Below are 15,029 nucleotides of genomic sequence, written 5' to 3' on the forward strand. Positions count from 1 at the left end.
CAAGTAAGTGTATGGTATCTTCAACAATAAAATCTTATTAACAACTAAGAACATGTTACGTAAATTTTGGAAAACAGAAATAGAAAACAACCAGACAAGGAAAAGAATGGAGAATTGGAAATACCACACACACACATACACACACACACATACACGCACACATACACACACATACACACACACACACACGCACACATACACACACACTACACACACATACACACACACACACACACACACACCACACACACACACAAACACAAACACAGGCATGGCCTTGTTTGAAGGTTCTCGCATGGGAGTGTAGCTCTTCCAATATCCTTGACCAAACAGTAGCCCTGCTCATCCTGTTTAATCCAGTGCCCCACTTCTGGAGGGCTGCACATGGAGCCCAGGGGAAGAAGGGCATGCTTACACTCTGTCTTCTTAGTCAGCCAAATTAAGGAAAATTTGGAAATCTTAATATATATAGGGGGACGTAATCCCCCTCAGGAACAGTCATAGGGGAGGGGAATAATGGGAAAATGGGGAGGGGGAAGGAATGGGAGGATACAAGGGATGGGATAAACATTGAGATGTAACAAGAATAAATTAATAAAAAAATCATTAAAAAAATTTATTGGAAAATATAATAAGCAACGTAACGCAGGCTCAAAAAGACAAACACTGTATGTTCTTGGTTATATGGATCCTAGCTTCTAATTTTTACATGTATTTTATTTATTCAGGAATGAGTTTTTGTAGACACTGTGAAACCAGAAACCAGAATGGGGCCCATGTCCATAGTAAGGAAAAATAAGGCTTTAAGGAAGATGTGAAGAGAAAGAACATATGTGATCTTAAAGTGGGAGGGAGTAGGAAGAGTTTAAGCAGGGATTGGGGAAAGGGGGCTAAAACAGAGTGAGTGCCACCATAAACTACAGATGCCACTTAGGAAACAGTTGAAGAGAAGGAACAGGATGGGAGCCTACCATAGACGTCCTCTGAAAGACTCCACCCAGCAGGGGACCCAAGCAGATGCTGAGACTCACAGCCAAACTTTGGGGTGGAGGACAGGGAGTCTTATAGAAGAGTTGGGGAATAGAAGGACCTAGAGAAATCAGGAGCTCCATAAGGAGACCAGTGGAGCCAGCAAATCTGGGTGGAGGGGGAGGGTGCTGCAGAGACTGATCTACCAACCACGGACCATGCATGGTGTGGACCTAGACCCTCTGCTCAGATGTAGTAGATAGGCCGCACAGTCTCCTTGTGGCTCCCATAATATCGGGAGCAGGAACTACTTCTGACATAGACTCTGGCTCCTACGTGTTGATCACTTCTTTCTTGCGGGGCTACCTTGCCAGGCTGTAGAGGAAGAGGAAATAGGCAGTCCAAATGAGACTTGATTGGCTGAGGTCAGATGCTAGGGGAGGAGATCTCGCCTTTCTGAGGACTAGGGGAGGCAGGGAGAGCGTATGGGGGGGGAGGATGGAGTGAGGATGATGAGAGGCAGCTACAACTGGACGTAAAGTGAACAAATTTAAAAAAATAAATTAAAAAAAAAAGAAAGATAATTTTAAAAATTGGAAGAAGAAAGTCCACTGTGTTACAAGAAAAGCTACAAACAAAGGACCACAAAGACAATTACCTTGAATGTGCTCTTGTGTTCTATTTGGCAATCTGATTGCTGAATCTTTCGTTTTCACCATATTCTATTAAATGCCTTTCCTCCTTGGTCCATTTCTCAGATCCTGGCCTATCATCACACATCACAGCCATAATTTTGCAAACAATTTCACTATTTAGCACTTAATCAAATCCTCTTTGAAGCCCACAGCAACCACCATCATTTCTCTCTCCCCTTTTCCTCCCCGCAGCCTTAACATAAGGCATAAGGAAGATGCTGAAGCTCAGGGTTTGGATTGAATCAGCACTACCTTCTTTTATGAGGCTTGTTTTCATGTTGTAGGCAGAAGCAGAAGCTGAGAACTAATCAAGCCGGTGGGAGGTAGGGAGGTGCCCTGGATACCTGAGGGGTTACTGTAACTCCATATTTTGGTTTGTGTTTGTTTGTTTACTTGTGGCTCTGTCTCTGGTTACGTCCTCCATGATGATAATATTTGATATCATCTGCATGAAGAAATGATTCTTATGATTCTTTTAAAATATTAAGTATATTTAAAGATGAGAGAATACTTAAAATAAGTTGGATCAGAGAATTGAAGACAAAAAAAATTTTAGTAGACTTTAACAAAGGATGGAGGTGCAGAAACAAAAGAAAAAGGGGCAGGCAACTCTTTTTGCACTATGTCCATTAGCCTCATGTGTGGCTGTGGTCAGGTTACAGCTTGTCCTGACAATTGCTCAGTCAACTTGCTGAACTAGATGTTTTTTTGTTTGTTTGTTGTTTGTTTTTTAAGATTTATTTATTTGTTATGTATATAGTGGTTTTTGCTTGCATGTACACCTGAACTCCAGAGATGGCACCTGATCTCCGTTATAGATGGTTGTGAGCCATCATGTGGTTGCTGGGAATTGACCTCAGGACATTTGGAAGAGCAGCCATATCTCCCAGCCCCTGATCTAGATGTTTCTAAGAAGGCATTGTTTTACATGTGTTCCAAATGTACTGTCAATTGACTTTAAGTAAAGCAATTTGCTTTAGGTTAAGTATAGGAACTTTTATCTTTTACTTACCCACTGTGTGGGTGGCCCCCAAAGAGAGAGACTGAACTTTGTAAAGAGGGAAAAAATCTGTTAAGACAACTTAGAACAGCCTGTCTGAGTTTACAGCTGTTGGCCTGTGCAGTGGATTTTGGATCAAGGCCGGACCTTAACTTGACTTAACTTTCAGTCTGTCACCGGGCTCTCAAGGTTTCTAGTTTGCCAGACCCTGACATACCCTCAACTCGCAACACATTTCATACCACCACACACACCACACACACACACACACACACCACATATATGCATACATACATATATATATCTATGTATATATTACAACCAATGCTTTATTTTGGTTTATGAGTCTGCGTCTTTCTTTTTATTAAAAGCTTCTTTGAAGTCCAAAATGCTTCTTATTCATATCTGACTACAAATACTGCCTGGTAATACTTTAAGAACTTTGAAAACAATAGAAAAACTGTTCCATGACTACCAACATGTGGATGGGATGGGAATAGATTTTAAATGTGGGTTTTGATAGTGCATATCATAGTTTTATAACAGATTCCCTTAATTCATGACATGAAGATGATATTTGCTAACTAATATGATTAGAGGAGTTGTAAACCTGAGAGGATTTTATCAAGCAGGACATAGGAATAATTCAAGAAAAATGGCTTGCTATCCATTGCTCAGGGACATATTGGTGTCACATGTCTAAGTGACCACTAAGTTAGGCATACAGATAAGATATCTCTTTCAATGTCATGCCCTCTTATGAGACTCCCTTATCTTGATGAGTTTGCAGAAGTCAGCTCCTCTTCCTATTTGTGTGACCTGTAGTTCACACCATTGATGGGAAGAGGTGGGTGTGTTGGAAACTGAGTGTTCTTAATAGCTTTGTGCATTGTGAGGAGCTCCAAGTTAGCCATGGACCCAGATCTTCTGGTCCAGCAGATCTTAGAATCTGGCGTGTGTGCTGCATTGGGGAGGGGAGTATTGGCTGGAACACAAGTGCTAGGAGGCCAGTCTCTATGGAGAAACTAGAAAAGGTTTTTCCTACAGGTCTGAGGCCATGCCTGGGTACCATTGAAATGAAATACAACCAGATCTTTTCAGTCTTGAGTGATGTCCTGTATTCTTTATCATAAGTAAAATGTAAATTATTGATTGGAAAATAGTTGTTTACTGTTTGTGTTCAGGAAAGGAAGCCCCAAAGTATAGAAACTTAAAAACTCTTTCCACTTAAAGACGAATGAAAGGAAAGAACAGATGACATAACTCAGGAATTTCCCACTGTGCATTTTCACTCAGAGCTAGAAGCCATGACTTACCTCACTAGTCCTCTTCTGTTTGCAAGAAAAACACAAGATGGCCACTGCAATATGTGTCACGAGGAACCCAAGTCCGATACCCAGCAGAGTCCATATGTCTAGAATTTCAAACACATAAAAGGGATAAACATGGTCCAAAAAAAAAAAAATAGTAAAGATCCCAAGCTGTTTGTTCATTCATAATGTTACCTACAATTCTGAGTGTACACAAAACCCGCAGTAGAAAGGTTAGACCTGATGTGGCATCGATTTCCCGTCCATCCTTGTCCACACCTGAAAAAGAAACATCATGTGAGAGTTGAAAACAGAACAAACACAAAATGGGCGAAGGCTACTTGAGCAGAATGGTGGTCACATTGATGATAGTCAAGAAACCTGGAGATAATAGGACGATGAGAAAACTGGATGAGAAACCAAAATGTTAAGTCAAAATGACAACATCACATGTTATTATTTTTATGCTTTTGTCTAATAGAATTTTGTGGATTTTAAAAGACAGATCTCGGCTTTCACACATCTTTTTTTTTATTTATTTGTAAATATTGACTTTTTTTTCACTAGTAGCCATTGTCATTTTATTTCTCATCTGTCTCAAACGCAAAAGCTCTCACGCTGGGTGTCTATCTTCATGTGTGTATGTCTGCACATGAGAATGGGGATAGTAGACAAATGTGGGGGCTACTCCTCTGGGGCCATTCACTTAATTTGGAAATAGAGCCTCCCAGTGGCCTGAAACTTGACAGGTAAGCTTGGCTGGATGGCTGGGGAAATTCAGGATCCACCTGTCTTTGTCTCCTCAGTCCTGGGATTCCAAGCACATCACCAACATCCATGTTTTAAAAAGATGGGTTCTAGGGACTGAACATGGGATCTCATACTTAAAAGGTAAACCCGTGACCACCCAGGCTCCCTCTTCAGGCCTCATAGTTTTAGAAGTGACGAGCTTAAGTTTGTTCAGATAATATACTATAGGTTACCATACATATAAAGCAGAGTACAAATGCATTTCTCATCACGAGTAAATCATCACATAGATTTACAATTAGCTTAGATTAATATCATTTGTACCTTAGTAAAAAGTATTCAGATGACACCAACTTCCATAACCTAGTTTATTCAGGAATATAAATGTCAAACTGGCCATACTGGAACAGATTATCCTCAGAACATCAGAGTCTGCAAACCAGACTGCCCTTCTAAGCACCATGTTTGTTATCCATGACAGGGTGCCCCTGTCTCTCTCTCTCTCTAGCCCTGACCTGTAAATCAGAAACCTACCAGCCTTTGAATCTCAAGTGTTGGGATTAAAAGATATTACCACTATGCCCAGAGAAATATTTTTATTTCTAAGTCATTTTTCCTGTATAGTGATTCCACAAAGGAGTGTTGAAGTAATATCTATGTTCATATTTAGCAGAAAACAATGAGATACAAATTGAAGTGTTCTGGCCTAGATTTCCTGTAAGGTCATAGTATGTGCTACAAAATTAGTTTAAAAGTAACTTCTGAATATTGTGTTTAAACTTGTGTGTCAGAAGTATTGCTTGCTGTCCTGGCTAGTTTTATGTCATCTTGACACAAGCTGGTGTCATTGGTGGACAGAAGCCTTAGTTGAGGAAACATCTCTGTAAGATGAGCCATAGTCAAGCCAGTAGGGCATTGGAGTGATTGACATGAGAAGGCCAGGCAACTGTGAATGGGACCATACCTGGAATGATGGACCTAAATTCTATAAAAACCAGGCTGAGCAAGCCATGTGGAGCAAGCTAGTAAGCAGCATCCCTCCATGGTCTCTGTCTCTAGGTTTCTGCCCTGTTTGAGCTTCTGTCTTGACTTCCTTTGATGATGAACAGTGAAATGGAAGACTAAATCAAATAAACCTTTCTTCCCCAGCTCAGTGCTTCATTACAGCATCAGTAACCCTAACTAGGATAATCTATAGGCACATGTTTTCTGTCAATCTCCCTTTTAAATTTGAGAAGTTGGATGAGTGGAAGCACTTCATTTCAAAAATGAATTGAGTGAAATAAAAAAGGCCCATTTACTGGTTCTAACAGGTCACTAGATAGCTCTCCTTTGTTAAGCTAATATTCCTTTAAACATAGAAATCAAATGCAATTCAATAATTTTGAAATTTATGAAATTTAGATGAATATAGATATATTGAATTTTGGGTATTCAGTTTTTCTTCTCACAACACGTATGACTGTAAGTCTCCTTGCCAGTCCCCATTCAACAATGAGTGCTACATAGCAATCTTTCACATGTGCATGCTGGTGTGGCGTATAGATACCTTATGTATTCTGTGTCTGCTCTGACAGGGGCAGGGGAGAGGAAAGAGAAATGTTTACAGGGTTGCAGAAAGAATTCAGAACATTTAATGTGTTTTCATCTCCATTTCTCAAACAAAACCTCCTCTATGGAACACCAGTTTGAAGTAATTATGGCAATTTGATCCCTGGGCTTCTGTAATTTTTCCATGGCAGGGTGGTCGTCCTCCTTTGAACCAGATCCTGAGGACAGCATCAGTGCCATGCCAGGATGGTAGCTGCCCCTCCTTCCAGCAGCAGCATGGAAATAACTTTCTCCTGCCTCCCCTGGAAAACTGCAGTAACTGAGGAAAGCAAAAAAGAATATTTTCTCTGATCCAAGTACAGCCGAGTGGACTCATTTCCTCCAAGCTTACCATAAATCCCCAATAAATTCATTAAGATGTTTTTGAAAGAAAATACTAGCATCCCTCTCCTCATCATTTTTACAGGGAGTCTTTCTCTTTACTAAGCCAGTAAGATTAGAATAACAATGAAAAGCAGCAATGTCTAACACCCCAGGATGAAGACTGCTTGAGGATTTAGTGGTGTCTGGGTGGTTTTCTGCTTGTCAGAGGAGAAGAGTCCAGGCCCTTGTGGGAGAAATAAGGCAGGAAAGGTGGATGAGCTGTGGGCAAAGATCAGTGTGCTTTGGTTATAAGGCTAAGCACCAAAGAAGAGCCATCCAGACAGGAACAGTCTAGTTACAGAGACAGAATCTGGACCTATCACCCAGCAGTCCAGCAGGTTTTGGGCTATTGCATAATTGCTTGAGGCTAGAAACTTGTTCCAACGGGGAATAGGACAAAGATTCATCATATACCTTGACAATTAAAGACCAAAATGTTCCTTATAGGAATTATTTAGCTATTTTATGTCTAGGCAAGGCTGAAAATAAACGTGCTTTTACTTCTTATTTAAAACAAAGAGTGAGCCGGGCGGTGGTGGCTCGTTCCTTTAACGCCAGCACTTGGGAGGCAGAGGCAGGCAGATCTCTGTGAGTTTGAGGCCAGCCTGGTCTACAGAGTGATTACAGGACAGCGGGAGCTACACACAGAGAAACTCTGTCTTGAAAGACTAAAAAATAAAAATAAAAATAAAACCAAGAGTGAGGTCACCCAGACCCAGAAAGACACACGTGGTATGTACTCACTGATAAGTGGATATTAGCCCAACATAGATGTCCTCTGAGAGACTCCACCCAGTTGGGGATCGAGACAGATACTGGGGACTCATAGCCGGACTCTGGGTAAAGAGCTGTGAGTTGCATGGAAGAGTTTGGGGATGGAAGGATGGGATGGGGTTTGTCAGGAGCTCCACACGGAGACTATCAATGCTGGCAGATCTGGACCCAGAGGGCCAGCACAAACTGATGCACCAGCAAAAGACATTGCAAGCAAAGGACCTACCCCATTCAGATGTAGCTGACGGATTGCTCAATTGGTAAATGGGGAAAGGGTGTGTGGGGGGAAAGGGATTGCCTCTGAGAAGAACTATGGCGCCCAAATGATTTGATCACTGCCCCTTAGCGGAGAGGCCCCCGCGTGGGAATACAGAGGAAGTGTATGCAGGCTATCAGGATGAGACCTGTGGACAGACGGATGGGGAGGAGGACCCCACCTGTCAGAGGTCTAGGGTAGGAGAATTGAGCAGAAAAGGGAGAGTGAGAACAGGAAGATAAGAGCAAGAGGATTACAATTGGAAAGTAATGTGAATAAATAATAATAATAATTTTTAAAAGGAGAAAATAAATAAATCCTAGCTCTTCAAAGAAAAATACAACCCAAGTATTTTGGTTTTACCAACTTGTGCCAATGTATCTATGAAGGCTCTGAGCATACTAATGCTACCTTAATATACATCATTCTAATTCAAAATGCTTGGATATTGATTTTTTTCCCTATCAACCTCTATGCATGAGTAAGTATCTCCTCCTTTTTTTCATGCCAAGAAGAAAGAAAATAGGTCCAATAACTTTGAATTGTTAATCATGTTATTTTTAAATGTAGTCAGCTTACCGTGTATTTTTATTCAAAGAGTCCATAAGAAAAAATACATATAAACACCTGACTTATTTAGGTTTTATGCATCAGTTTTTACCATTACTTTGCTTATTTAGTAAGTTCTTCATTTTAATTTTCTTCTTACTACCTGAACGTTCAAACTATGACCCAATTATAGAGAACATTGTTAAGTGCTTCCCCCGAATTCACTTCACCAATGCCCCGACATGCAGCTCTGTAGCTTTCCTTTGGTTTGGGTGGAGTGGGGGCCCATTTGATCTCTAGCATTTGGCAAATCCTCCTTCCAATGATGCAGGTGTCAGCATATAGATTCCCAGCCAGCAGAGATGGGTTTACAGTGCTTGATAACAAAGGGTTGTGCTTCAATGGCTATTGTAACCTTAAAGACATTCCTTTCTCAACTCTAATGTGAAAGAGGAAGGAACTTTGGAGCCCTGTTGCAAGCTCAGAGAGTCCCCATGGTACTGTTTTCCTGGAAAAGCCATTCTGAGGATGTTATTGGCTAATACAAGGATGGTCCAGGAAATCACTGAGAGATGGAGATAACAGTGTTTATCTCTACAGTTTTTCCTCAGGTCAAGCTTCAATTCTCCACAGTTAGGCTTTTGGCTTTGAGTCTGAAAATTTCTTTATTGTTTTGAACAGTATGATTTAAGAGTTTTAAAAAAGAAATTATTTATGTGAGTGCATGGTACTTGTATCCTGGGTCCACAGTGGTCAGAAGAGGGCACTGAGTTCTGTAGAGCTGCTGTTAGGACAGCTGTGCTCTAAACTCTATCCTCCGGAAGAGGAGAGGAACAACGTGCATTTCAATATATTTCTGACTAGACCTACAATTCAGTATTGTAGAAGACAGGCTTGTGTCCTTTCATTAAGTGTTTTTAAAGCAACATGTTATAACTATTAAACGTACACTTGCCACTTTTGCTAGGAGGGGCCAGGATCGCTCCACATTTACAGTCCACATTTAGCATATTACAAATTAGGAAACATTTCTGCATTTCATCTTTGATAAAATGAACACATGGAGAACCTGAGTTTTATATCCATAAGGAAACCATGCCGAGAAACTTCCTACTGTGGCTTCACAGACTGTCTTATGCTGGCCACATATGCTTTCTTCCCATGGTAGTTCTCAAATTGAAATATGGAGTGTAGTTGGATATAGCAGTAATTGACATTATAATTTTTATTTGTTAGAAGATCATAAGTATGAGGAATGTCTGATCTGGATGGTCTCAAAATGCCTATTTGTCACAGTAAGCCTTACCTGGAACATCTGTGGCTACAAACATGTGTGGCTGGGAGGATGGGGACATGAGGTAGACCTGAACCCTAGGTAAAAATGCACTGCTCTCTATCTCCATGGCTTTGCCGAATTCAGACATGTAAGGCTCATTTATAAAAAAGCCATAACAAAAGAATACAGAATGCATAGGAGAATGGCACAAAAAAGCCATATGAAAGTGTGCTGTCACATGCCGTGCCACGCTGCTGCATATACAGTAGTTAGCTTTCTCCTAGTCACTCTAGTCACTGCTCTTCTCAACTAAACTTCTGTACTATGGCCTAAAGTCTGGTCTTTTAACTAAATCTGACAAGTGTTGACGCCAAGCCCTTCAGGGACATTTAGTGACAACATAAACAGAACTAAAGTCATTGGCACATCTTCTGTTTTTGAGGCAAGGAAGAGAAGCAGGTACTGGATACATTTCTACAAGCTACAGTTTCTCCTGCAGAAAAACAAAAACAAAAACAAAACAAAAACAAAAACAAAACAAACAAACAAACAAACAAACAAAAAAACAGGAGAAACCTGGAGGCTTCCTGAGTGATGGGCAGGGGTTATATCAAGAAAATGAAAATAAATAAATAAATAAATAAATAATTTTTTTAAAATGGGTGTAGGAAACTAGAGGTAATCTCTTGGCAAGGCACATCAGCATTATGGCTGAATTTACTGTAATAGAAAGTGAGAAAGCAGGAGGAGGCACAGAATAATCTCCGAGCCACAGGACGCTGCCGCTCCATGGTGAACTGCAGTGATTAATTTGCTTGTACTAATTTCCCCCATGACTAATTAGCTCCAGCATGCTTTCCAAAATTTGTAAGTATTAGGCGGAGCCCACCTGAAAGAAAACGATAAACATCCTGCTCCATTCATGCATAGGGGTCTGTTTTTTATACAAAGAGGAGAAAGGGAGAAAAAAAATGTAATTAGATTCTTTTGGCTACAGCCAACACACTAATCTTTCTTAAATTGCAGTGATTCTTCTGCTATTAGCAGGTTCTAAGCAAGGTGTCACTGGAATAACTCATTTCTGGGTGTGCTTGGCAACACCCATTCATTACCTTTCCACACCTGGAACACAAGCTCATCTTGTCCTTTTGTTACTTGTCACACTGCCAGGACAAAAATAAGGAACAGCTACACACATCCAGAGCTTGTGGTCATGGACGCCGAAAGGCTTTGCTCTGGCACTTCAAGCGAATTGAACTGTTGTGTCAAGCAGTAATACCAAATGTAGTTTATTTATATTTCTTCTAATCAATTCGAAGAAAACAAAAAGGAGTCTGGGGGTAACAATAAAGATATTGCTATGTGAATAGTTAAATTTAGAAGACAGTGTGTATATCAACGAGATACCATCCAATCCTTGCCAATGATTCAGGAGAATGAGAATACACATATTTGTGTGTGATTTCTAAAAAGTATGAATCAAAAGAATCTTCAGCTTACTTTGCAATGTCACAGCCTACCAGGAAGAAATAAAATGAGAGTTCTTTGTTTTGAAGTATTGGGGTGGGAAGAGTGTCTTGTTTGGTAAAGTGCTTGCTGCAGAAGTGTGAGGCCTGGAGTTCAGTTCCAGCACCCCATAAAAAGCCTGGCATAGTGGTGCCTGCTTGAAATGCCAGCACTGAAGATGTATCCCTGGGGCCAATGAGAGACCCTGTCTCATAAACCAAGGTGCCTATACAATAACACCTGAGGTTGAACTCTGGCATGCGCGCGCACACACACACACACACACACATCTATACATGCACTTGTATACTCTATAGACTCATGAACATACACACACATCCTCCTCCACACAGTCATAACACACACACACACACACACACACACACACACACAAGTTTTGTAAGTTGAAGTGTTTCTACATTTGCCTCTTTGTTTCATTGCAGCCATCATGTCTCATCAGTTTTACTTTACAAACTGTTCATGTTCTTCAGCCCCATTGTGTTCCTGTCCTTGAACCTGGCTAAAGGCCTCTGGTCACTGTGGCACAGGAACAGGAGCTGGCTGGGTTTCTGGTATCCAAACTAATGTCACATTATATAAATTCTCTGACTGACAATCTTCACTATGTCTCTAGTCTTTGGGGAGTCCTGCCCGGTATGATGGCTCTATGTAAAAAGCCTTTCCTGAAATGGGTTGCACAGCCTTGATCTCAGTTTTATTGAGGCTCACAACCCCCTTTTACTTGTGCAAAGTCTCTTCACTGAGACTTTCACACTGTAGGACTTTTCATGACCTTTACTGTCAGTGGCTGGAAAATGATCTCATTTCATACCCATCTATGTAGCTAGTATTTACCCTCTTAAGGTCAGAGACCAAATGCTATTAAGTCTGGAGACTTACTTTTGTGTTCTAGCTTGATGTAGACATTCCAAGTTTGGCACCATACTGTCCTGATGGTACTAATCACACATTACTTCAGTGATCAGCTCCTTGTTAATTTCTTTCAAACTCACTTTATTGAAAGCATAGCCTATATGTATTCACTCTTGTAGGATCTAACTAGCTCCATTCTGTGTGTAAATGTCCACTGAAAATATCCATTACCATCACCATGAGAGCAATTAATATCTGGATTATATATTATAGACATCAAAACACTTCTCTCTTGTGCATACAGAATCTTCTTTGACCTTTACACCTTCTACTTACAGCATTAGCATGCCTTAGAGTCAACTGGGACAGTGGCCCAAGCACTAAGTGATGAGGCCAGCCTGAGTTTCAGACCCAGTAGTTGAGACATGGTACCTAATCATTCTCAGGTGGTATTGCCTCCTGTGTTCTGAAGGAACCATTTGGAGAAGCCCTGTCTGAGAACATCCTTTGAGGTTAACATCAACCATTCATAATGAAGAAAAAGGTCAAAGATCAAAACAGAGAGCAATGGCTTTTTATGTAGTGAGTTCAGGCTCTTTAATCTGCTTGAATTTCTGTCTTCATACCATGTTAAATATTAATGAAAATTAAGTTATAGTGCCCCATAAAACATTATTTAGGCATATTCACATTCTGTCCTTAGGGGATGATAATTCAAAGAACCAAAATATGTGCTCCTGTGTTGTTTTTATTGCAACTTGCTCTTGAAATTGGAGTCAGGCTGCACAGTATTGCATATGTAAGCAGGAAGCAGGCTCAGACGTTATTTCAAATTATTACAGTGAGGAAAGAACCTTAATTACTTCTGAGTAGAGTGAAGAGAAAATTGTTCTTCGGTTTCCTGTGTGCAAACAGGTGTGCGGTGTCCTGGTATAGTTGGAGCAGTAGCATGGATTATTTTTTAGGTTAAAAATAGTCCTGAAGTTGCTGTCTTATGCTTTCTGTTTCCCCTGCTTTCTTCTTGCAGTTATGAAATTGTAAGTCCTCGGAGCTTTATTGAAAACAAAAGAAAAACGAAAGGAAGAGGAAGTAGCAATAAAACTAAATAATTCACAACCTGGACAATTGAAAATGGATGACATATCAGTAGAAACTAGACCCTTTCAAGACTGAGTAAGGGGAAGGTATACAGCTTTGGTGTGGAATATATTTATAGTGTAAAGTAATTTCTGGGTATCATTTTTCTTAAAATTTCTTCTCTACATAAAGTCTAAAAAGAAATTTCCTTTAAAAATACATATTTTGAACTTGAGTTCTAGCAAGACCTTTTATCCATACTTTCTGTCTACACACTGATATATACATGGACACAAAAACAATATGGGAAGGTTTCAAATGGAGAAAGAATGAACCATGAGTTGTTGGGTTCTGGAAGGAATTTCACCAGCTATATTGCTCACAAAGACTGAGCTAAGAAACTGTAGGAGTCTCAGACTCATTTTGACCTTTGGGTAGAAAAATAAGGCTTTACTTGTGAGCACAAAACTGGAAATCTTCCCATGGCTTTATATGAAACATAGGAAGAATTCCTAGGTCAGCACTCTGCTTTTTGAGAAGTTACTGAGTGCTTTCTGTGTTTTAGCCTTGCTATAAACTTCATAGAAACTAATCATCAGATAATAGTCTTTCTGGCCACTAAACTCACTTAGGATAAAGATAAAACCCTGATATACACACGATTATCTTATTCTTGTCTCATATATCTCCTTGACATATGTAACATGTGTGCTCTACCCAGGTTACAAAATGTACACACGTGTGTGCGTGTGTGTGTGTGTGTGTGTGTGTGTGTGTGTGTGTGTGTGTGTGTGTGTGTATGTTTGGCTAGAAATGAATATGCCTCTAAACAAACGAAAGTTGAAAATTAATTACTTTCTTGGAGATGAGTAAAAATTTCACATTAAATTGGCTTTCAACAGACATGCTTTTTGCACCTGTAGATTCACTAATATTCAAACAGAAAATATTTTGGGGATAATCAATCTGAACCTTCACATACATTTTTGTCATTATTTCCTAAACAATATTATATGATAATTATTTGCATTGCATGGTATTTACTCAGTATAAGTATTTATAGTGATATAGAGATAGTTTAAAATGCACAGTCAATATCCAATATCCAATATAAATACAAACCCCACCACGTTTTGTATTGAGGACTGGATAGAGTTTGCAATATACACCGTGGTCCTAGAATCAATCTCCTGTGGAAAATGAAGGCTGTCAGCACATTAGAAAACCTCCAACTAAGAATAAATGAATACATATATACATCACACTTCTCCTGAAGGGTGTAGCATAATATGCTTGAATATATATGCTTATGTACCTATGTACACACCCACACATCACATCACAGAATGGTAATTCCACTGTTTATGTGTCTTCCATGGACAGAGTAACTGATGGCCTTTTAAATTCACATGCGTGGACAAAGCAAAGAGTAATGGTCTTGAATATGCAGTAACTGGGAAAGATGCACTATTGATGACATCTGCAGTTAACCCAGAGATAAGCTTCTCTGAGATAAGGTTAGAATGCTATGGCAGCGATGGAAAAAATAATCCTCTTAAATGGTATTTCATTTCTGAAAATCTGATACATTTTAAGGACAATAGGTCATTTGACTCTTTGCTGGAAATACTCTAGGTGAAGAAGGTGGGAAAGAAAAAGAAAAAGAAAGAAAACCCCCAACAACAACAACAACAGACAAAAACAACAATGGGTTCATGAAACACATGGACTTTACCATGATGTCTTCCAAGGCTTGCACAGCTCCTGTCATGATGAGCCCTGATAATGACTCTACCACTTCTCATATATAGATCAGCAAGCATTTCTTGTACTAAAAATGTACATACTTCTGTTTCCTGTTAGTTTTGAAATATTTGTCAGGAAGCAGATTCAAATTTGTAGGCAATGACAACTGATAGTTAGCAAATATTGCTTCTGTTTGTATTGCTAGATTCTTATTTTTGTAGCATTTTATATTGATGTCCTATATAACATGCAAACATATCGGTGTAACTAGTGA

General features: G+C 39.8%; 1 protein-coding gene across 1 annotated transcript in view; it reads right to left on the reverse strand.

Annotated features, from left to right (window-relative positions):
- The window catches only part of Malrd1 (MAM and LDL receptor class A domain containing 1), a 641,297-nt gene that overhangs the window by 85,467 nt on the left and 540,801 nt on the right, over positions 1 to 15,029 (reverse strand). Inside the window, exon 36 of the mRNA XM_051151281.1 lies at positions 4,174 to 4,253. Coding sequence (XP_051007238.1) covers positions 4,174 to 4,253 — 80 coding nt within the window. The remainder of the gene's footprint in view (positions 1 to 4,173; positions 4,254 to 15,029) is intronic.

Source organism: Acomys russatus, chromosome 9 (assembly GCF_903995435.1).
Source record: "Acomys russatus chromosome 9, mAcoRus1.1, whole genome shotgun sequence".
Lineage (NCBI taxonomy): Eukaryota > Metazoa > Chordata > Mammalia > Rodentia > Muridae > Acomys > Acomys russatus.